Below are 25,630 nucleotides of genomic sequence, written 5' to 3' on the forward strand. Positions count from 1 at the left end.
GATCATATCTACATTTTTCTTGTTTTAAACAGAGAAAAAAAAACCAATAAGAGAACCAACTATTGTGATGTGTACAGCACAAGCAAACATGTGGGATGGCCTTGACTTAGGTTATCTCTGGCCACTAGCAGTTTGTTACCTAATGTAAGATAGTTGGCCAAGATGTTAACATTGACCAGATGCCTAAATTTTAAATGATCTAGGGTTTGTGAGATTAGTTTTCCTTGGCTAAAAAAAAATATTTCACGTGAGCATATTCTTACAATGTTACAATAACGAGAAGAAGGAAGATGAAAGAAAGGGACAAAGGGTGACTTACTTTAATCACTTGAAAACTGTAAGGAAACAAACAATCCCCTGCTGACTTCAGAGGATCTTTCAGCAATGGGATGTCAAAGGAGTCAGAGTGTAATGGGTGTCTTCTGGTATTTCAACTGAGTGTTGAAGGGAGAGTGCATTATGCCCAAAATAAAAGATCATATCAGTGCCGGTGGCAGGAACTGGAGCACCTGCTGGGGCATCATGCATCTCAGAGTGTTCCCTGTGTCTCTTTCCCAATACACCCAGTTTTACTTCGTTAGTAATTTAGTATATGGAAATCTCTGTTTCCAAACCAGCTTCATTTATTTGCAGTATGTTATCTGCTACATAAAATAACTTTTTATGTAGCTAAACAGAAGTAAATTAATTTGGTTTTGTAGGTAGAGAACTCTGTTCAGAAATTGAAAGGCTTGTTCTCTGCATATTTATATCTTGTGATATCTAATTTTTTTTAAGTGCATGACTGAAATTTAAATACTTTTTGTGCCTGGAATTTGTGAATCACTTTCTTTTATGATCAGTGCTGCTTCATAAGCATTCAGCAGCTTTTCTAGGCTTTGTCATTTGCATGGTGTTTCTTTTTTGACTGGTTTTGATATGTTTTCTAATTTGCTTCTCTTATGTAACTTACTGATCAGTTCCTGTAATTTGTTCTTGGAAATAATGTAGGCTTCCACTTGTTTAAAGAATGTAATATAATGTCATGGAAGAGACATGGGAAGGCAAACTAAGAAAATTAATGGACAGGCCTCTTGACCTGTAATTATCTTTGGTACTGCTTATGAACAGTAGTCATATTATGGTTATTTTTTCCCTGTTTCATGCACTTCAGACCCTATTACATTTTTTTTCTTCATCTGCACGCACTTGCCAGCAAGAAAAAACTACTAGTATGAGCAGAAATCTGTAAAGAACGATGTTTTATTTAGTATGTCCAACCAAATCTCAGATTGGCACTATTCTGCCTGTAACACCTGTGAAAAACAACAAGGGGCAAATTTTCCATTTTCAAGTAACTTTCAAACCTTTTTACTGTTTACATACTAAATGGACAAGGTTAGGAAGGGAAGATTTTTAAGTAAAGTTTGTTCTTTTGCTGTATGGTGTTACAAGTGAGACTGGGAAGGCCCATTTTAAAGAAGTGTTTAATCATTTAGATATATTATCTTATTTCACCTGGTGGCTGGACAACTTGAAAGGCCACGTTCAGTGATAATGAACAAACAGTTCTAGTGCTGAACAAAAGTACATCTTGTCTAGCTGGTAGCAGCAAGACACCATTACTCTGCAGTGGATCGTCTGGCAGAGGAGAATGTATTGCTCTATTTTTTACCATTTTCCATTAGCTTTTGCCCACTCTGCACTGCTGCTGAGTTACTCAGAGCTGGAATAGCTCCTGGTGTTACTCTCCAATGGAAACAGAACTTGCTGGAATGGGAAACAGAGTGGTAATCACTGTAGCAGAGAGCATAGATGTGCCAAGCCTGACTGATTTCAGTTATATTGTGTTTCAAAAAAAATTTTTATGTATGCTTATGTATGTACACATACACACACAAATGGTTTTGCATTAAAAAACCTCACTGAAATAAAAGCATCAAGGGCACACAGAGCAGCTAGTCCAGTATCCTAAAATTGTGCTGGAAGGTTACCGTGACTTCCTTTCCAGACATCTGCCACATCCAGCCTCCTTTCTAAGCTAGATGAAAACCAATGGAGCCAAACGATGACGAAAAGTCATAGGGGCAATGCAGTTAACACTTGTCTCCTTAGAAAGTGAAAATGTGGTTTTTTTCAGCACGAGTGTGTTACCAGGGCAGCAGCCGCAGTGCTGCAGGGCCAGCGCTGCTCCAAGCCAAGGCTCTACTGCAAGAGCATCCTGGAAGAGGCAGCGCTGGAGCTACTGCCGGAAGAGCTGCCTGAATGGGAATGGGCAGCCTACTTTGGTGAGGAAGCAGGTGGTTTTATTGAAATGTATGAACAGAAACATTTTGAAAGGAGGAGACTGAGTTACTCATGGCTGAAATAAGTTTATTCAACCTTTGATAGGAAAACTTTTGTCCAACACGTTATTCACTGGTATTATTCAAGCAGTTCTGGAAAGAATGTGTTTAGTCATACCGTCTTGAAATGGCAGAACGCCGGATTTGATCCAACATTTGAGAACGTGTATTGTCAGAAGCCTTTCTGTGTGTACTGGGACCCAAGGGGCTATAATAAACACCATTCACCCAGCTTTCAAAGAATTATTTTTCCATGCAAGAAACGTGGATAAAATATAATTACAGCGGGGCTGTGAGAAAATAAGTTTTTGTAAAGTAGCTGTTACCTGTGACCAACAATCTCAACATTAAATTAGCTGTTGTATAAATTAATTGAAGAATTGCCCAGAATAGTCTTCAAATAATAGCTTGAAAATTTAGCTTTTCTTTTTTAAGTTTTTATAATTCCAGCTGAACATCTGTGTACATGCAAATATTTACAACAGAGCTGGGAGACACAGTGCAGTATTCATTATTGTGCCATAATTAATAAATCCACTATTGCAGGACTGTGCATGAAAAATATGGATTTTATACACATAGTTGTGATTAATAAAAGTGACCAGTTTCATAAATACACCAGAGTAGTAGTGGTTTTACACTATTTATGGGTAAATTTTTCCCTGCAGGAACAATAGTTCTGTTGCTGAAATGATTGCCACATTCAAAGTACACACCACTAAGCACATCAGCAAACACAGAAGCATGGCAAGGCATCTCCAAGGGGAATGGCACAGTACTGGTCTGTAAGCTTCTGCATCCATCCATTCATGCCTGATAATTCTTGTACCCTTCATTACCATTTCCTTTTGTAGCAAACTCCTGAGGCCACAGGTTAGTCTAGAAAAACCCATTCTGTTGTGTTGCCAAATGCAATTGCAATGGAAACCTGAACACATTTCATAGACATTTGTAAATATTAGGAGGAGTTAAGCTCCAGATTCACACATCATGTGGATGAGGATTCTGAAGAACCAGAGAGAAAAGCCTACCAGCACTGGGCTGTGGCATTGAAAGAAGTCATGGAAGAAGAGGAATGGATTTGAAATAATGGACTTATTTTACTGAGACTGTTGAATGGAGAGAAATTACAAATTTAAGGCTGTTTAAATGTTTTTTAATAATAGTTTGTCCCTATCCCTATGTTGTAATGGTTCATTCTCACAAGAGTTCTACTCCCTTCTTATGCATATTCTATAGTTATCCCTCCCCTTTATACTCTGTACCAAATTGTTGTTCCTCTTTCCCAAAACTCCTCCCCTTATTCACCATACTCTGGAAAGTTCTCCCAGCTCCCCCATAAAAGGGGGAGCAATTTTAATAAAGTTGTTCACTCCTTTCCACCCTACAACCTGTGTCAAACCCTGACTGAACTTCCCTGTGTCCCTAGCCGGGCTGCGTTACATCATATATTCACCTCTTTATAGTACTCCAATTTGAAAATCTACCTCCCTAGTCTGATGAATCATTAGACTATTCTTTCTTTGTAGCCCAGACAAAATTTAGTAGGGGGCTCTCTCAATGACTCCCTGACTCACTAGCCTTTTTTTCCCCTTTGCTGCCAACACATTCATTTTAGAATGGAAGATCCAATACAGTTTTGTAGATTAGTGTGTGAATGCTGACTGGAAGCACCTGGTAACAATGATATTGCTAAGGTGTGCTACCACAAAGTGTAAATACCAACCAGCTCACTGATTTCATCTCTGAACGAGATGGTGTGTTTGAAGTGATAAAGTAATGGCTAGATGTCTCCTCACTGTGCATTAGTGCTGGCTCTGCTCCTGAACCAATTTAAGTCAGCATGCCAGACATGCTACAGAGATTTAAGGCAGTTGAAGACCCATCCTACAGACTGCTGTTCCAAGTGGCGGCTAGATAGAAGGCAGAATGTTCTGGGACTCACCTGGCTAAATAACATGTTCACTGGCATGTGGATCATTTGGGATTTTGCAGTAATTGGTGGGAATATGAGACAAAAGGCTCCTTGTGCCACACTTGGGTCATTTGGGTAATAAGCAGTGAAGTAGGACAGACACACTAAGATCTCAGGTCTGCCAGCCTCAAAATAAACATCTCTTCTATAACACAGCATAGTCCTGAACTAGATCCTTTATACCCTAAACAACAATTCCAGCCAACCCGCCAGCGAGACCCATCGCAGGCTGACAGAGAGGTATTTTTGCACACCTGTTTTTGTCAAAACTTTTGTGGTAGAGTGAAAGCAAAAACCAAACCCCAGAACTTGCCCTCAAATGGAGACAATAACCAGCTCCAGACTCTCATACCTTCCCCTGCCTCAGTGCAAATCAATGAGTCACTACAACCTGTGTGAAAGAAAAAGTTAAGTAAAGTGCTTACTTTTCATGATTAAGTAACACAGAAGAGGTCAAAGCGTTTGCCCAATTTCATAGTGGGACCATGATAAGGCAGACACTGCCACAAAAACTATGAACAACCACAATAACTTCAATCCTTCATTCTTTCAAGACATCTGATATGTTTCACAGGATTTTCTGTGAAACATTTTTAAGCCCCAGACTTCTAGCAAAATACTAGTTTTGATTACAAACTGGATTTTCTCATGAATGTTTTGTCAGCCTTATTTGCATAAAATGTCTTGTCATTAAAATGAAGGTGAGAAAAATGCTCATCAATTCGTTTTTCACCGAGAACATTTCCTAAGGCATTAGAAACAAAGGTCAGCTGAAATTCTGAGCTCCACTTTTAAAATAGTCACTAAGAAAAGAAATTTATGCAAAATACATGGAAATGTATTGAAATAACAACAGTGTAATAAGGATACAAAATTCCAGAATTTGCTTGCAATATTTGCTGGAGTTTTAAGTGCAAGCAGAACAAGTTTTTCAATGTTTTCTGGACTTTTGTCTTGTGCAGTTTCAGTAACACAGGACACCCAGCTACCATTGCATCTCTGATCAGAGAGATTTCATGAGTGCCATCCCTCTTCAGTCAGTCAGATAATACTTTTTATTGGATTTTTATTGCAAAATGAGGCAGCTCTGGTAGGTGGATGGGATTAAAACTCTCAATTAATATATTTGAAGGAAATTGTTTATACTGGACACTGGAAGATCTATGGCACAACTTAGTTTAGTTTGGTCTCTGGAAGTCATATCTAGCCTTGGTAACACACAGAACTAATTATTTTTTTATTCTGACCACTGTAAATCATAAAGGATAATCCTGAATTTAGCCTAGAAAGAGTAAAATAAAGGCCCAAGCCCATAATTTTATAATTTCACTGTTGCTGTGTTAACATAAAAAGAGATGTTATCCCTGCTGCTTCAGTTAAATGCCACAATGTTTAAGGAAAACAAACAGACCCTGATTCTTGACATCTTTTTTGAAATGAATACTCTGATTCCCATTGTAGGGCAGGAAAAATAACAGATTGTTGTAATACAAAAAGTGCAAAAAGGATGCACCATCTATCATTGTCCCAATTGGTTTCTACTATTACTTCTGTATCTCCACCTCTCTTCCTCCTGACCTTCAGGCAGATTCTGCACATAAACAAATTATTCTCAGCCTTTGGTTCTATGACCATTTCCTGATGTTGTTGTGTGAAGCTCTTGTACTGGATTACAATGTTTTTGTGTTCAGGAACACTAGGGTACTGGAGAATTAAAAATACATTAAAGCAGCCAGGATGCTGTTATAGGTTGTATTTACATGTTATATGTTAAAAACATATATCAGAGTATGAGATCAGAACAAGAAAAGGGCAGTATGAGAAGGATACAAGGCCACTGAATGGCTGTGAAAAGAAAAAAAAAAACCACTTAAAAAAAACTTTTTCAGAGCCAAATTTCACTCTTGGATAGCAATGGAAACTTTTCAGACATTTTGAATAAACAGAACTAGGTAATCAGATATATGATAAAATCCCTCTACTCTACCGAATGCAAGCAGCCCATCCCTCAAACGAAATTCACCCACCTGTGAATGATGTGGTATCTCTGCAAATAATCCAAGGAAAGTGCCAGCTCACAAATGTACAGCTTAACCGTTCCTTCATTAAAGTGGACGTTCTGCTGCAAATGGTAACGCAGGTCACCTCCGAGTAAGAGATCAACCACCATAAACATGTCTTCTTCATCTTGAAAGGAATACCTGGAAGAAAGAGTTACAGCTGAGATGTCAGGGTTGATGGTGTAGTCACAGCTGTGCCTAGGGGTGGCTCTCATTAAGTAGATCTGTTTATGACAAGTCCATGATTCGCTTAAATGGTATACACAGAAAAGCATTTGCACTGCTGTGGTCCAATTCTGCAACTAGATTTTGATTGTGGTGGGACTCTGCATATTCAAGTGTCATGGTTTAACCCTAGTGATAACTAAGTCACATGCAGACACTCGCTCATTCCACCTTCCCCCAGTGGGCTGGGGAGGAAAATCAGGAGAAAGTAAAAACTTCTGGGTTGACATAAGAACAGTTTAATAATAGGAACAAAGTAAAACATAATAGTAGAACTAATTATAATAGCAGAAATAATAATTGTAATGAAAAGGGATAAAGAGAGAGAAACAAAAGCCAAGAAAAACAAATGATGCACAACACCATTGCTCACCAACCCCTGACCAATATCAAGCCTGTTCCCCAGCAGTGATCAGCCTTTCCCATCCAAAGCCCCCCAGTTTATACTGAGCACGATACTCTGTGGTGTGGAATACCCCTTTGGCCAGTTTGAGTCAGCTGTCCCAGCCATGCTGCCTCCTGGCTTCTTGTACAGCTCCTGACTGGCAGAGCATGAGCCACTGAGAAGTCCTTGCCTTAGGATAAGAACAAACGAGCAACAGCCAAAACAGTGTGTTATCAGCATTATTCTCATACTGAATTCAAAACACAGTACTGTTCTACTAAGAAGAAAACTAATTTTTTCCCAGGTGAAACCAGGATATGAAGGCAAGCAGAGCTTGAACTGCTGCCATACCACTGTCTTATTTTAACCGTAGATTAATACCTGAATGTTGATAAAACAGTATTTAAAATACCTTTCAGATTTTTACATTTTTAAATAATCATATACATATTCAGTTGACAAAATGCCTTACAAAATAGTACCAATAAAATGGAAGGCCTTGAAACACACTTGGTATTCACACACATCCAACTGTAGTTCAGTGCCTATGGAAAGTATCCTGGTAGCATCGAGAGCTGCTGTCCCAATGGCATTTTCCAGATTCAGTAAATATACACAATGTTCTATTAGCTGGGTATTTTTTACAGCTTGCAGTGTAGCTCCAAATTCAATAAGAAATAAAACTGTAATTTTACTGCCTAACAATATGTATTTTTTTTCAGTCAGCAACTTATACCTTATAAAATGACAGAGTCTTCATGCTTACTAACTGAATTCTTCTGGACACTTTCCCAGAACTGCCTGCTGAATACTCTGAGGACCAAATTCTGATCTGATTTAAATCCTGTAAATCTAAAGGTGTAGCCAGCCAATATATAGTGTATATATAAATATATAGTGCTTGGGCAAGCAGGAATTTCCATGTGTTTCTACTTACCTTGGCTATACTGCAATTGCTCTGTTTATTTCTGGTCTGAATGAACTGACAGAAACTCCCCGGATTTCATTTCTGAATACAACTGTCTAAGATACAGTATTTTAGATTTCCCAAATGGAGAATGGTGAATACCTTATTTCCGATGGGAAATCACTCTTAGATATTGTTTTAGAATTAATTTTTATATGAATTGATATTATCTGGTACCACTTGTGGATATGAACTGCTCAGAGGTGATCCACATTGATAGTACCTTTTCCAGCACCTTTTCTCCTATAAGATGTGTAATATATGTTGGCTGCAGATGCGATTCCATTCTCCTGAACTGTAAAATTTAGGCTAAGGAAATGAAAAAGAGCGGGCTTCCAGAAAATATGTACCCGGCCTCTCCCCAAAGGCAGAAAAGTCTATATCAGATTATTTTAATTGACAGTTATGTACAGTTTCACTTTCATTCCCAGGCTTGCACTTACTGAAATGAGGCACTGCTTAGGGGTTGTCACAGATGGTTCATTTTGAATTTAAATGCTTGCTATTCTTTCTGAACACAGTTCTGAGGAGTGTCTCTAGGTAGTCTGCTCCTATGTTACAGTCCTGTATGACTGCCAAATGCCAGGAGGGGAAAGTCATTTTATTTGCATTAAGCTTACTTCTCAATAAGTCAAACCTCTGAAGAAAAACACAAAGTAGGTGGCACATGGTGTCTGCTCACCTCTAGAGATGCAGAACTTTGCAACACAGAGACACACATACACACTAAAAAAACCCAGAGGGCTTCAATTATAGTCAAATTCCTCCAAATATTGCACATTACCGAGACTGGAGCAACAGCAGAAGCAAAGATTAAATATGTAGTTGTGTTTAAGATTTTTTTTTTCTTTTTTTTGACACTGCTGTTATTTTAAGTGAAGAAGTTGTAGCATTGAGCAGAGGTAGAATAATCATCATAAAATGGCTTGGGTTGGAAGGGATCTTAAAAATCACCTAGTTTCAACCTCCCTGCCATAGGCAGGGGCACCTTCCACTAGAACAGGTTTCTCAAATCCCATCCAAGCTGGCCTTGAACGTTTCCAAGGATGGGGCATCCACAGCTTCTCTGGGCAACCTGTTCCAGTGCCTTATCACCCTTGCAGAAATGTTAATTTTTTCCTTCAGTTACTGCTTGAGTAAAGTGTAGATTTTGTTTGGTTCCTTTTTATATTAAAAAAAAAATCACAAATGAAATTTGTGAAATACTGTATCTAGTCTGGGACTAAAGAGAACTTCTGATGTCTAAAATCATATGATTATATGTCAACAGAAATGGTTCTGATGCAGCCTTAGTCTTGAGATATAAATGTCCTGAGTCATTTTTTCAGGCAGAGGGTGAAGGCAGGGTAAATAGTGACTGCTGTCAACTTGCTTTTGAATTCGATGATTATTCCCTTTTTTGGGAAAATTGTGTGTTTCAAAGTGTACCCATGAATGTTCAGTCTAGACAAAAGACTCATTAGAACTATCCAGAAATAAATGTGAAATCTTGTTCACATCCAGGTGAATGCTGGCACTTGGTGGGACTGGATTTTCACTCCAAGCATATATTTCTGCTGATGAGCCCTGGCTTCCTGTGCTTATGAGTGGGAACTGCTGGTCCTTTGTCATCTCCCAGGCAAGCTTTCAGGGCACCTGTTAATGGTTAATGATTTAAAAGACAGATCAAAAAGTTGAACTGGAAAGAGCTGTTACTCTGTCCCATTTCATTATGTCAGGATTTAATATTCTTTGCATAGAAGAGCATGTCTACAGCCATATGTGGAGGGTTGCTTGTTAGTTCTGTTCACACTGTAACAACTTAACAGCAACCACACTAGGTCAGACTAGACACCTAACCACCTTAGGAATCACCAGAGAGTTGGTGAGGAGCAAAGTGAAGAGCAAAGAACCCTGTGGAAATAAATATTGTTTTCTTCCAGGGCTCAACCAACCTCCACCCATTCACTGACCTGGGACTCTCAGGGATTCTAGCATCTCTGGGAATCCAGGCTAGGGTGACAACAGATGGGTTTTATCAGACTTGTTAGTGAATGGTTGGCCTCCTGCTACTATATCTTGTCTCTCAGGTAAACACATTCAGTGCAATACCTGCAGACAGAGCTACAAGGCTCCCAGAACTGACTGTACCTCTAGAAGAAAGTATTTTGAACCCAAACAGACAAAACAAACAAACAAACAAAAACCAAACAAAAACCCCACTACCAGAACAAACAAAACAACCAACCAAAAAAATAAAAAAAAAGGAAAAAAAAAAGAATCCACAACAAAAAGCCCCCCCCCCCCCAAATAAACTGGAACATATTCAGAAGTATGGCTAATGTTTGCACTAAGCAGCCTTCCTGCATAAGACACTTTTCAGATTTGGCTAGGCCGTCTTGTCTAGACCATCATTGGCCAGGAAAGATTGAACCTGATGATCCCTGAAGTCCTTTCCACCCTGGTATTCTATGATTCTGTGATCTGTCATGATCTGTGAATGGAGCACAGGTCAGTCTTACTTTGATGTTGAAAGTAGAATGCTGCACACTAAGACACAGGCTGTTGAGAAGTTCCATATATTCTCTCTTGAACTCAGAGCCACAGTTTGGGGGTTTTTTTTCATTTGTACTGATACTTGTCTGTGTAACTCTGCTGATCCTGTCAGAAGTGTTGAGTACAGCAGTGTAGTTAAGATATATGCTGTATAGGCACAGTTTGAAAGAACAGACACCGTGGGTGGACATATTCAGTATATTAGCAGGCTTTTTCACCCACTCTAGATTCTGTCACATCTGACACACATCGTCTTAACCTTACATCCACAGTCATGGATAATGGTGTCTTTCCTGCACAGTTGATCCAGTTGGGTCAAACCTGCATAGATGATGTTTTTCTGACTATCTGGGTCAGACCACAGTGCAAGACCATTCCAAGATGTTTTCTGGAGGGTGAAGTTCATCCCAGTGAAACTATGTGTCTACAACCTAGAGAAGAGCTTGGGCATGGCAAACAACAGAAGGTCTCTGGAGCTGATGGGTACTCCACTAGGTAGATCCTACAGCTACTAATTTCTAAGCTACTGAATGCAGAGCAGGAGTTTCTCCAGGTCCTGCTGTGCAGTTGGGTGCCAAAGAGTGTTGCTTCTACTCTGCATACACCAGCTTTGATCAGCTTGGTTTGTCATGGTCACAAGCACTTTAGTCCTATATCTCTCTCCCTTACACAAATCCAGTTTCTTTCTTTACATAAGAAATTAAATATTACCTTTATCTTCTTGCTTTTTCAATATTTCAAGAAATAAGAGCTTTTGATTTATTGATCTAAGACCTGAAATTGACAAGTGAAATATTGGCCACAGGAAAAAGGAATCTTTGAAAATGTTGCTGCAGGTTGGAGAGGGGCTGGTGGAAAACTAGCCCAGCGGAGATTAGTTTTTGAGCAAATACTGTAATTTTACTTTTTTAAGCTTCTTATCTACTCAAAGGCAAAGGACATACAAAAGGGCTGATTGGTTTTTGAAGTAAACTCAGAGGTTGTTTGGGATTTTTATGTTAACCAGGAAACTGAGAAATACCTGCTGAATGAATTGTAGCATTGTGACTTATATAGAATACTAATTGATTGATATTGAATACTGATAATACATAACTAACTTAGTTGAAAGACAAAATTATAATCCTCCTTGAAATGAAAGAGTAAATGCCTCGGAGTAATAGTTTTTTTTGTTTGTTTTTAAAGTTTCATGACCCAGTTATAGGAACACTGTTCTAATTACAGGGTCTGCTTTCTCTTGGTTGAAGAAACGTTTTAATGCATTAGAATCACCTTTCTCCAAATTAAAATAAAATAATAATGCACATAGAAATAGGGAATTGAATTTTTTATTATCTTCAGACTGGAAGATAAACTACCATTGAACAAAATCCTCCATAAAAAAAACATCTAAACAGAGCACTCTTCAAATAAGTTATATCTATTTCCATGTTTATATCTGTATATTTGTTTTAATGATATCTAATTTTTGTGTTTATATCATATTAAGAAGACATTACAAATATTTAATCTTTAAACTCAAGTAAAACTTCATAAACCGGTAATCACTTAAAGCAAGATATACACAATTAATACGTTCAGATAACACCTGCTTTCTACTGAATATGACAAATGATTGATCCTTGGTATCTCCTAATTACAAAATTCAAGAATGATCCTTTTTCAGTTTTCCTCTGGCAACACTAAAGGGAGGTAGTAATTTTTTCAGTGACATGAAGCCCCAGCTACTTACTGTAGATTTTCCCACTGGAGATATTGATGTCCCCTTCAGGTCCTCTACAGGACAGTGCAAAGTAGAGAGATCCTGGGAAGCAATTTATAGCAATCTCCTGGGAAACTATGCCAGTAAGCTGTGGATCCAAAATGTCAGGAAACCCTTTTTTGAAAGGTCAGCAAAGCTCAAAATTGGGACTTTTACTTAAAGACAAGCTTTTGAATGAAGACCTCCTTTCTGCTGGAAAACCAGTGTGAAGCAACATACTACCACAGCTGATTCTGCTTGGCTTTCACATAAATGAAACAAATTTTTACCAGAAAAATTGTTACTGACTTTGTTTTTACGTTATGTATAGCTCTACATGACTCCTGATTTGAAAGAGTCATCTTGCTATATGGGTAAGCAGAAGAAATTAATACTGCAGCTGTATTTGTATAATAAAGATGACCACTGAATGTCATAAATATACTGAGCCAAGACTGGCTTCTGCAGAGCTCTTAAGACCTGCACAAAATAAGAATGCATCAAAACTGCTTCTGGATAGAGAGCAATGGAAAATGTTATTAGAGTCTCTCTAGGAAACAGGAAGTGAAGTGATCAGGGCTGAGCACTCACAAGCCTAGACAAGGAACAGCAAACACAGATGCAGATGAGGAAGGCTGAAACAGGGACGTGGCTGCCCAGCTGCACTGCCCTCTCACTCTTCCAGCACAAACACTGCTCTGGGAGCTTTCCCAGTTCTTCTTGTCCCTGAAGGGTTTGAGAGCAGAGAAAACTATTCCCTTCTCTCTGTATAACACACAGCATGAAGAAGTCACCAGGTACCTAAGTTAAATAATTACTAAAATTATTGTTCGAAATAACCAGGATCCCATATCTAACTGGCTTGTAATTTTTACAGGCAGAGTCTATATACATGTGGGTTTATATTTTTCTGGGATAGAAAATCAGCATTCTATCTTTCATTTATAAAGTAAAACATACTGCATAGTATATCACACAGACTTTTTATACATTTATGTGAAAGATGCAAAAAAAAGAAGAAAAAATTAAAAAAACAGAATTGATAGTCTGTATGTAGCTTGTGACAAGCAGTATGCTTCAAGTAGTAGGAAAATATAAATTAGTTTTGTGTGAATATATAGAAAAAAGCAATTGCAAAATTAGTAAAAATTCACCACTTTAGCCCCTAAATCTAGGAAATTTTCTGCTTGGAGCTGGCAAAAGAGTATGTTAAAATCTAAAAAAATTATCAACATTTACATGCTATAGATAATAAAATATAGAAATATTTTATTTCTAAAGAAATATTAAACCTGTATGACATTAAAATATAGCATAGCACTCTGTACTTATAATTCAAAGTTATTACCAATTAATGCAGAATTAATTTATGGGATTATAGGCAACTTGCATCATCATTATGTACAGCTAATGCATTACCCTGCAATTAAGATACAAGTAGAAGGTGTAATTACTGATCCTGATGCCAGTATTTCTGGATATGCTTCCCTTGCTTTGTTTTTTTAACAGTCCAATTTGTATAACTATGTTATGGAATACTTCTCATTCACTGTTAAGCATATGTTAAGTAATAGGTTTATCCAAGACTTGTTGTATTGAAAAAGAACAGGCCACTTAAAGACTTGACTCAAGTTGACATTTGCCAAAGAACTGTACACTGAACAGCTAAGCAGAGAAGAAAAATAACAGTCCAAAGCTCTCCTATATAGGTATAATGGACTATAATACAACCATAATATAAACTGATGTAAGTATAGGTTATAGTATAGGTGACAAAAATAGCAGCTTTGATCATTCATACATCTAATCATTACAAACTTGCCTCTGCTGAGAAGGTGTGATGAAAACTATTGCACCCACTGTGATAGGGAATAGCAAATACTTACCTTTGAAATAGATATTTCATAAAATGAAGTGTCCAGGCGAATCAAATTAATATCAAGTTTTTGTGTTCTGCCAGCCAAGGCACAAGGACAAGCCTCAAGAGACAAAGTCTCAAGATTCATGAATATAAGTATGCAAGTTTTATGAAGGCGTGTTGGAAATGTTCCTTCATAATGTCTGTTTTGCTTACATTTCTACAGATTTCTTTGTTCTTTTGGAAAATGGATAAACAGTAGCTATTGGATTTTGAAATTTGTGATTGCAAAATATTTAATAGAAGTCTATTGTAAAGAAATGGAAATATGTTTATTTCCAAGCTCAGAAAGACAAAAGTCATTTCTCCAAATGTTGTTAAAAACAAAGGACAATTACCTCCTTTATTCTTCCTATATTTCTTTAAAAATGCATAAAAATGTCTTTCAAGGTTCTGTAAGAAAACTTTTGAGAACAGGGCAACTCTTCTGTAGAGAATTGTTTATACTTTTTTGAAATACCTTCTGAAATTCTATTTAGCTCTGATGTGACCAAATGGGACAGCTAAGAAAAATGCCTAAATAAAATATAGCCTGAAATTAAGTTGAAAGATGGCTAGAATTTCTGTCTCAACAAAGACAGTAAGAGACATGTCACAGACTTATTAGCATAGTCTATATTAATATCACCAATATCATTAGCTCTCATCCAGCCAAGGGTTATCCATTAGAAACAGTTTAGTTTTTATCCTCACATGCAGGAAAAGTCTTTTTCTCCCTCCAGAGGGTTGGGAAGACCACAAATCCCCTCTGATCTGAGAAAGAACTGTTGGCCATCTAGACATGAGCCAGCAGTGTGTACTTGCAGCCCAGAAAACCAACTGTATCCTGAGCTGCATCTAAAGCAGAGGGGCCACAAGGTTGAGGGAGGTGATTCTGCCCCTCTACTCTGCCTTAGTGAGACCCACCTGGAGTACTATGTCCAGTTCTGGGGTCCCCAGCACAGCAAGGACATCTACCTGTTGGAGCGAGAAGGAGGGCCACCAAATTGGTTAGATGGATGGAGCATCTCTCCTATGAGGAAGAGCTAAGAGAGTTGGGATTGTTTGGCCTGGAAGAAAGAAGGCTTTGTGGTGACCTAATTGCAGCCTTCCAGTACCTGAAGGGAACCTACAAGAGAGATGGAGAGAGACTATTCACAAGAGCATGTAGTGACAGGACGAGGGGAAAAGACCTTACACTGACAGAGAGCAGGTTTAGATTATATGTAAGGAAGAAATTCTTTACTGCAAGGGAGGTGAGGCACTGCTGGAGGTTGTGGGTGCCCAATCCCTGGAAGTGTTCAAGGCCAGGTTCGATGGGGCTCTGAGTAACCTGGTCTAGTGAAAGGCACCCTTGTCCATGGCCTGGGGTTTGGAACAAGATAATCTTCCAACCCATGCCATGTTATGTATGATTCTATGATCATTCCCATACGCAGTCATGGCATTTGGCTCAGCTCATCACAAGATGCACAATCAGGCCGCAGGCAGGCAGTGAAGAACGGTAATGAACTAAACATGTAAAAGCAAAATGCAAAATAAACAACGGTTGTTTGTTGTTTTACTTTTGCTTGCAGCTAGTGAAATAAACCTCATTACTTTATTTTTGCATGAGCAAACTACAAATTATTGATCACTGCTGTTTTGAACTGTTTAAATTCTTTGTGTGTCCTGATCATTTGAGATGGCTTGCTTAGAGCAGCTTTTCTTTTACTCCCTCACCTAGCTCTAACCAACTAATGCTTTGCTCTACCTAAAAGAAGCTTTTTCATTTCTGACTCTGATTTTGCACATGCTGTGGGAGGAAGAGGTCATTTGGGATGTGGATTATGGTAATAACTCTAGATAGCAAAAGAGGGCAGGTTTAGATTAGGTATTAGGAAGAAATTCTTTGCTCAGAGGCACTGGAACAAGTTGCCAAGAGAAGCTGTGGTTGCCCCATTCCTGGAAGTGTGCAAGTCCAGGCTTTCAGCAGCCTGGTCTAGTGGAAGGTGTCCCTGCCCATTGGAACTAGACGATCATTAAGGTCCCTTTTAACCCTAACCATTCTATGAGAGTATGGTATTTTCCTTTTCCTTAGTCATGGTGTCTTCTGTAATATGGTAGAAAAACCATGAGAGAAACCATGGGATTAAATATAGGTGATCATCTACCAAATAAGAAAGAGTTCTTACTGTTTTCTGTTCTTCTAGACTGGGGTTAAAGACCTTATATCCAGGGTTTGATTATGGCTCACAGTCATATGAGATCTTTTACATAGTGATTAAGTAGTGTTCAGTGATTAAGTAGTGTTCAGTGAACATTAAGGTAGACACATAGAATAATTTTGGATGGTAGAGATCTCCAGAGCTCAAGTCCAACCTTCTGCTCAAAGCAGGGCTAATTTCAAACTAGTTTAGGTTGCCCAGGGTCTTGTCCAGGGAAGTTTTGAAAATCTTCAAGGATGGGAATTGCACAACCTCTCCAAGAAGCATGTTCCAACCACTCATTTAGTTTTGAAGATACTTTTTGCTTACATCCAGTTGGGATTTCTTTTGCTGCACTATGTCAATTATGTCACTCATCCTTTCAATGTACATGAGTTTTTCTCCATCTGTAGATATTGCCATCTTTATGTCATCACCACCACACCCTTGGGTAGTGGAAGACTGTAATTAGTTCCCTTCCCTGGCTCAGTGGTGTCATGTCCCAGCTCTGCTCTCTAATCCAGGGTAATGATACTTCAAATCTTGTAGACAGGGGCTGGATGAACTTATTCCAAGGAAGGCCACTATGGGAGGTAACTTTGGAGACAATAAGTGACATTAGTTGAAACCTTCATGAACACTTCCTTAAGACATAGAAAATTCCAGGAAAATAGGATGAATTTTTGGTGCACTATGAACCATCAAAAGTAGAAAAAAAGCCACCCGGACACACTGCTAGCAATTACTATGACTGGCAACATTTTTATTCCCACATATTAAGAGCTCTGTTTTTCCAAGTGGTCTGTCTCTAAAAGTGTTTTCTGATAATTTGTTTTTCAGGAGAAAATTAATTACTTTTCTGGCTCATTTGCTCATATACTTGTAGACTTAATAGCACAGTCTCATGACAAAGTCTGTGTTTTCTCAAATATTATCAAACCAAAGATAAAGTAAGACTTGCAAATGAATGCAAAATAGGCTCGTTTCTCAGTCTATTTGTTTAGGATTTTTAGTAGACTTGGATGCAATATCATCAAAGCTCATTTTAATTGTTCTGCTGTCACGAAAAGCACGGTAGCTTTCACCAGCCTCACTCAGTTTTACTCTCTGAGTCCAAAGTGAGCTTCATTCTTCATCAGTCTTTTTTTCCCAAGTGTTTTATCTTTCATATATCTTTTGTTGAATGGATTAAAGAAAAGTCTCCACTAGCTCCTGTTCTATTTATAGCCTTCTCTAAAATAGGTACCTCACAATTACACATGAGCACTCTATTCTGCTTGTGTGAATTAGAGCATATATAGAAGGCACTTAGGATTTTTGGATACTCTCATCTGAATGCAGCCTCTAGAATCTATTCAGCTGTGTTGGAGATGTGCTGTGACTTGGCGAGTGTTCACCAAGTTCTTCATTATCACTTTGTGTTATTATCACTGCCAATTTATAGCACTTCATATGCACGTGGCACTACAGCAGTAGCAATTATGTGTATAGTGCCAACTAGTCTCCCTTGTCCCCTGCTTGTCTCAAACACTTCCAATTAAAGCAATCAACAGACAGCTTATGTGATGAACTCAGGGATGCTACTCACACAAACAGGTGCCCCACTACCAATACAGGAAACAGCTTACCTAGAAAAGTAGATTCTTGGGAAAGCTGTAGGTAAGGAAAAAACTCATGGGGAATAATAGACTGAAAACATGGATCGCATTTGAGATGCGAGTTCAGAGCTCTGTCTGCAACTTGCAAAGCTTGATCTATTTGTAAATTATAGAATCATCAAATCCTTTAGGTTGGAAAAGACCTCTAAGTCTATCAAGTCCAATCTTTAACTCAGCACTGCCAAGTCCACCACTAAACCGTGTCCTTAAGAGCGACATCTATGTGTCTTTTAAATGCTTCCAGAATCACTTCCCTGGGCAGCCTGCTTCAATGCTTGATACAGTCCATTCTAATAGGTAGAAAATCAAGCAAAGGAAGTAGGAAACCAGCATGAATGAACAAGGAGATCCCAACTGAACTCAGGAAGAAAAAATAAGTGTCAAATAGATGGAAGTGGGGCAGGTGACCCAGGAGAAGCACATAGTTGCTATCTGATCTCGCAGAGAGGGTTAGGAAAGCCAAGGCTGACCTGGAGTTGAGTGTGGCAAGAGATGTGAAGGACAAGGAAAACCTGGTGCAAGAAGGACCCTAAGTGGAGAATGACCAGGTTAGAGAGCACTGAAATGAGCTGGACATAGGTAAATCCTTGGGTCCTGATGGATTGTACCCATTAATGCTGAGGGAGCTTCCTAATTTCATTTCAAGGCTGCTGACAAATATCTTCGGAAGGTCATAGCAGTTGAAAGAGGTTCCTAAAGACTGGAAAAAAGTAAATGTCTCTCTTATTCTAAAGAAGGGCAAGAAGGAAAATCTGGGAAACTATAGACTAGTCAGACTCACCTCAATCCCTAGGAAGGTGAGGAAGTAACTAGTACTGGAAATAATTTTCTAACACATGAAGGACAAGAATGTGATTGGGTGTAGTCATAACAGATTCACAAAGGGGAATCTCCTGAAGTTCAACAAGGTGAAACATGTACCTGAGGAGCAACAACCTCCTGCACCAGTACATGCTGGGACTAACTGACTGAAGAACAGCTTTGCAGAAATGGATCTTGAGCTCCTGATGAACTCCAAGTTGGCCAAAAGCCAAGCAGACCAAAAGCAACCTAGAGCTTCCTTAGAAAGAAATCTGCCAGCAGGCCACCAGTGAGGTGATCCTTCCTCTATTCTCAGCACTGGTGAAGCCACATCTCAAGTATTGCATCTACTTATCAGCTTCTGAGTGCAAGAGAGTCCAGTACAGGGCCACAAAGATGAATAGAGGCCAGGAGCATTTTTCATATGAGTAGGGCTGGGAGAGCCTGGACTGTTCACCCTGGAGAAGAGAAGATTTAGGGGGGATCTCATCAAGATGTATAAATACCGGACAGGCAGAAACAAAGAAGAGTGAGATAGACCCTTCTCAATGGTGCCCAGAGACAAGACAAGAGGCAATGAAACACACAAATCCCTTCTTCACTGTGAGGGTTGGCAAACCTTGGAACAGGCTGCCCAGAGAGAATGTGGAGTCTTCATTTGGGGAGATACTAAAATCCCAAATAGGGCAACCTATATTAGGCAACTCTGCTTGAGCTGTGAGTTTGGATTAAGTAAACTCAAGATGTCACTTCCAAACTAAACAATTCTGTGATTCGGCAGTATTTTCATTACAACAGACAACTAGCTCTCTAACTGGGGCTACATACAATGAAAGGAATGAAGAAGGACAAAATTTGAGCAGATATTTATCTCATGGAGGATTCCCTTTGTTTTCTTTCCTCGCTCACAACCTCATTGTTTGAGGTTCACAATTCTTCATTTCATGGAAGATTTTAAAAAATGTCATTACCAACATCTATAGTCATAAAGATTAGTTACTAAACAAGGATTTCAAACAGACCAAATAATCCAAAGTTTTATAGTACATAACAATAAGATTGTGCTGGGACAATAGCAGCTTCTGAAAAAAAGAGTGTTGCAAGTCTGGACTCATACTTTGGTGGAACCCAAAATTCAGCAGTCCAACTTGTATATATTACAACAAATGACTTCCAAACTCTCTTTTAACTTCAAACACTGTTCTGTTCTAGAAACAATTTTGCAAGAGTCCCTTTTTCAGATTTATGAAGCAAAGAAAGGTCGAAGTTGCAGCACTCACTGTTAAGCTTCAATCATAACAAAATTTAACATTTAGTACATGAAAAACTTCAGTGAATGAACAATAAATGAATACATATTGGAGTTAAGAGCAGGTATAAATATTTGCTATGTATAAACTTAGACACTGCAGTGATTATGTTCATGTCTCTGTGTGTGTGAGGCACCCTGCATGGGTTGAGAGGCTTAAAATAGTGCCTTTCTTTTTCATTTGTTTAGGCATGAACAAGACTTTCCTCTGAGCTACACAAAACCCTTCATTTTTCCTTGTATGTAACCTAAAAAAGGCAGGTCAATCTTTCCTTGCACACATACACCTTCTGTAGCTAGTTGTCTCACTGGAATTGGACAGATTTTCAATCATACCCTTCCATCTTCCTGACTTCACTGCAAACTAAAATTTCCCTGTGCTACTGCAATAAATGGTTCATATTATTTTGTTTTTGTTAGAAATACACAAACACTTTTCAGGCAGTTTCCCAGAGAATCTCCTGCACTCCAATATATCCCTGGTGAATAAAACCAGACACTCAAAAGGTTTCACTCAAGAAGCCTCTCCTGTTTTTGGTCAATAAACTAGTTAATTTAAAACTTTAGTGCTGAAGCATAATGCTTTCCATCACATGTAGATGCCTACTAATATTGTCAGACATTCCTCTCAGTATGATGTACTTCATTTCTTAATTGCAGACATTTCTAAAATACTAAAATAAATTAAACAAGATGGACTGAAACACTTCTCACTCTGTCAAATCTTTACTAGCTCATTTCAGACTTACCCTCTTAATTGGCATACAAGCTGTTTTGCATGCTTTGCAGACCCAAAAGATGTAGCAAAAATCTGAATAGTAATGTGAAGGATGTAGTGCAGAGCAAATTAACCTTATCGTCTCTCCGTCATTTTAAGTGAAGACTGAGAGCCATTTTCAGTTTCAACTTAAAGATAATTTTTTCCCCACAAAAATTTACTTACAAAAATCAATTTCTATGCAAAACCAATTTTTCTGGAAGGAGCATAAGACAGTAGTGTGATTTAAGTGATTCCCCAAGGAGCATGAGCATACATGAAATAACCTTTTACTGTTATTTCTCATCCATACACCAAATCTAAGAGAAACCTTGAAAATCCACCTGGGCAAAACCTCAACAACTTACTAGAATTAAGCTTCTTAGTTTTCCCTAGTTTTGCCCAGACTACCTTCAGGCATATTATTAATGTGCTTTGGGTAAGAAAAGTAGTTCCTCTGTGATCACTGTGTAGTAAGCAGATGGTCCTGCTCATAGGTGTGCTAACTACTCTCTAGAGATTCCCTCTTTTTCCCACTGATTACAGAGGCAGCCCAGGAGTGATGCCTGAAGTGAGCTGTGAAGAATTCAATCCTCTAGAGCTTGTGTTTTCTCTTTTGGGAAGTCTTATTTGCATGTGCATTTTGACTGCTACAGAAGGGTTAATAAATATGCTTGTTAGTGAACATTTTTTGTTTACTCATCAAAGGTAAATATAAGATAGTATTTCTGACTTATGCTGGTCTTATAAGTGCTGAGTTCCTTCCTTAACTGTGGTGCATCTGATAACTTAATTGATTTTACATTTAGCTCCAGGAAGACAGACCTTCATCTATTCACATTAAAAAGAGAAGAAATTTATTAAGTTGCAAATGCAACAGGTCATGATGCATAATCCAGGAAGATTACAAATAATGAAAACTCCCCTAATTTTCTGTCTGTGTTGCTCAACCACATTTGAAGAAGCTTTTTGTTAATATTCAATTTCATGAACAAGATTTACTGAAAGGAAACACAGAAGGAGTGAGGAGCCCTTTAGTTTAAGGATCCTGAAGTCAGGAGGAGATTCTTTAAGGCAGTGACAGGAATAAGTAAATTAAATAACCATCGGCAATTTTCCTGTACTTTTTCTTTTTTAACCTTTTTATATCGCTGTCTCTACATTAATACCAGCATATCAGTGAAACATAAAGTAAGAAAAGCTGCTCAAAAATCTACACTGTTTAACACATCTTACTCCCACATGATGATAAGTGATTGAGTTGCTACACATACTGTAGTGATCAGTCACACAGCTGGTCATAAAGTAACTTGTGTTGGCTCACATCAGTATAAGGATTCAGATCAGGACATATCTATGGTTATTTCTCAGCTGACAGCCTTTTACACTAGATTAATTTGAATACAAGCAACCAGATAACCAAAATCCGTGATTCTTAGTTCTGTTTCAGTTCTTGTGCCATGCTCATTGCCATAGGAGGCAATGAGGCTTCCATTTGTATTTTCTGTATGTGTCACATGTATACGTCCCCTCCTTTTCCTAGCATGTGAAGTGGAACATCTTCCCTTTGCAGATCTTTTGGGTCTTTTTGTTTTCTGAAATGCACAGCTCTGTGAGTGCTATGTTAGGAAAATTCTTTTACAGCAGATACAGAGGTTGTTTGATACAGTCCTCAGAACCTGGGTAAGACTATATCTCTAAAATAAAAAAAAAAAAAGATAAAAAAACTTTCACTGCTTTACTTTATCCATGAAATAGCCAAATGTCTGAATAAGCCAGTGCACTGTGTGGTAGTTCAAGTCATCCTGTAGAACAGCAGCCACTGCTACCTTAGGTCCTTTGCATTGTTCTGCAGGCAGAGAACCTGGCACAAATACAACTGTCAGGGAGGATGTGCTTCTTGGGCCTCTGTGCCCAAGAATGGATTTTATGATCTCACCATGTGAAAAAAACTCTAATTCTGCCTGTCTTCTCTTTGTTTAAATTTTCTGGGAACGACTATCAATGATTCACTGTTCTTTATTCATTGTAACTGCCGCCAATGAGCAATATTTTTGTCATGGCAGAATTTTATTTCAGAAAATGAATAATCAAATCTTATTGCCACTCTTAGATTCAGCACCTTGTTTTTGCAATTTCAATTATAGTCACAATAAATGTTAAGATTTGTTATAAAACTGAGATAATTTGTAATTTACAATTGAGTTTAAGTTGATTCACAGAGTCACATAGAAGTATCTTCAGTTGTCAACTAAAATCATTTTATCTCACCCCAGACATTTAAATTATTCTGCAAAATTGTCTGTCAAGCCTTCAATGTTTCCTCTTCTCTTTTCTAAAATTTAACATGGCAGAGTCATGTTATTTGTGGTAACAGTGCTTAGCTTAATAGAAGTGCAGAGAGAAGAAGCATGTCAAACTGTCAGGAATAAGGAAGAGACCCCAATGGCAGCAAAGAAGATCACTTTCAAAAGGAACATTTCACTAAGGAGGGATCATGAACTAAATTTGGGACTGAATCCAGAGCCTTTGTCATCAGGCATCTTATTTACAGATGCAAACAGAAGCAGATATGACAGAGTAATGCTGAAAGCAACATGCTTCCTCGCATGCACTACTTCCCAGCTTCCACATGTGGGCCTTCTTGAATCAATTTGTATACTAAGAATACAACAAAATGCAGCAGAAATTAATTGAATATGGTAGCTGTAAATGGTTTTACTGGTGTTTATCAGGAAGATTATCCTGATTGCACGTCCTGCACTGCTGCAGACCACCAGAGACAAGTTGTGTTATTGGTCAAGAGAATGAGACAGGGAAAAAGTTGGATGCAACTGTTGTGGATGCCCAAATCTACAGCTGAAGAGCTACAGTCCTTTCTCTGCACTGATGAGCAAATGGCTGGGCAGTTGTTTTTTCCCATGGCTCAGTAGGACAAGATGGAGTGTTGCTTACTCTCCTGACCTGTCCTGCCTCAGCACAACTATGTCCTATCTTGCCCTGAATCTCAACCTGTTTCTTTATAAAGGTGTAACCAAACTGACTCTAGCATGCAGGAACATCAGACCCATGCTTGATTCTGCGAATAGTGGACGCCCTGAGTGTCGCTCTGCCCTAATCGCCCACGAACTATCACGTCTCAGCATTGACACAGCTGCTCTCAGTGAAGTCCATCTCCACGAGGAAGGCAGCCTCAGAGAACATGGTGCCGGTTACACACTCTTTTGGTCAGGTAAACCCAGAACCGAAAGGCATCTCTCAGGAGTTGGCTTCATGATCAAAAACTATTGTTCCTAAACTCGAAAATCTGCTGACAGGTCATTCTGACCGCATTATCTCCCTATGCCTTCCACTACACAACAAGCAACATGTTGTCCTCTTTAGTATATATGCCCCAACTCTCCAAGCTGACCCTGCCAAAAAAGATAGATTTTACACTGACCTGCACCACCTTACCCAAAAGGTTCCTGCATATGAAAAGATCATTATCCTTGGTGATTTCAATGCCAGAGTAGGAAAGAACTTTGAAGCCTAGAAAGGAGTATTAGGCAAGCATGGTGTTGGAAACTGCAATGATAATTCTGCTAGAATTCCATGCGAAGCAACAACTCACCATCACTAATACTATTTTCAACAGAAAAATAGTCTGAAGACAACCTGGATGCATCCTAGATCTAAGCATTGGCATCTCATTGATTATGTCTTGGTGCGACAGAGAGATGTCCACGATGTCCATCACACCCACGTGATACCCAGTGCAGAATGCCAAACAGACCATCGACTTGTGCACTGCAAACTTAACCTCAATCTTAAGTTCAAACCTAAAAGGGGCAGTATCCCAAGGAGAAGACTCCAAGTTAACAATCTCCAATCAGCCACAGTGAGAGACAAATTCCAGGCAAATCTTCAAACTAGGTTCGAAAACCATTCCACAGATACCTCTCCTGAAACACTCTGACAGCATCCAGCAGTCCTCTGAAGAATCCTTAGGTTCTCCTTCAAGAAGAACAAGGACTGGTTTGATGAAAACAATCAAGAGATCCAGGAATTGTAGAGGAAGAAAACTGCTCATCAAGCACACCTTGCACTGCCATCCTGTCATGTAAGAAAAGCAACCTTTTGTCTTGCATGCAGCAAGCTCCAACAGAAAATCCATGACATCCAGAACAATTGGTTGATCAATCTAGCTGAAAAAACTCAATTATGCACAGATACAGGTGATTACAGAGGATTCTATGAGGCCTTGAAAACAGCATACGGGCCTACATACCAGGTCCAAAGCCCTCTACTCAGCGCAGATGGTCAAACGCTTCTGACAGATAAAACCTCCATTCTGAATTGATGGTCTGAACACTTTCAGACTCTTTTCAGTACCAACTGTGTAGTCCAAGACTCAGCAATTCAGTCCATCTCACCACAACCGGTGAAGAATGAATTAGATATTGCCCTCACTTTGGGAGAAACTCTTAAGGCCATACAGCAGGTGAAAATTGGCAAGGCAGCTGGGGTTGATGGAATTCCACCTGAAGTCTGGAAACATGGGGGCCCTGCACTCCATGCTAAATTTTACGAGTTTGTGGTGCACTGTTGGGAACTAGGCGAACTACCATCAGACCTTTGTGATGCAGTCATCATCACTTTGAATAAGAAGAAAGGTACTAAATCAGACTGTTCAAATTACCGTGGTATTACTCTGCTCTCCATTGCTGGCAAAATCCTGGCAAGAATACTCTTGAACAGATTAATACCTGAGAGCCAATGTGGTTTCAGAGCCAACAGGAGTACCACAGACATGGTATTTGTTCTCAGA

General features: G+C 38.8%; 1 protein-coding gene across 1 annotated transcript in view; it reads right to left on the reverse strand.

Annotated features, from left to right (window-relative positions):
* The window catches only part of STK32B (serine/threonine kinase 32B), a 175,297-nt gene that overhangs the window by 76,575 nt on the left and 73,092 nt on the right, over positions 1–25,630 (reverse strand). The window contains exon 4 of the mRNA XM_027642940.1: positions 6,327–6,500. Within this exon, the coding sequence (XP_027498741.1) occupies positions 6,327–6,500 (174 nt within the window). The remainder of the gene's footprint in view (positions 1–6,326; positions 6,501–25,630) is intronic.

The sequence above is a fragment of the Corapipo altera genome, unplaced genomic scaffold (assembly GCF_003945725.1).
Source record: "Corapipo altera isolate COAL_440 unplaced genomic scaffold, ASM394572v1 22, whole genome shotgun sequence".
Lineage (NCBI taxonomy): Eukaryota > Metazoa > Chordata > Aves > Passeriformes > Pipridae > Corapipo > Corapipo altera.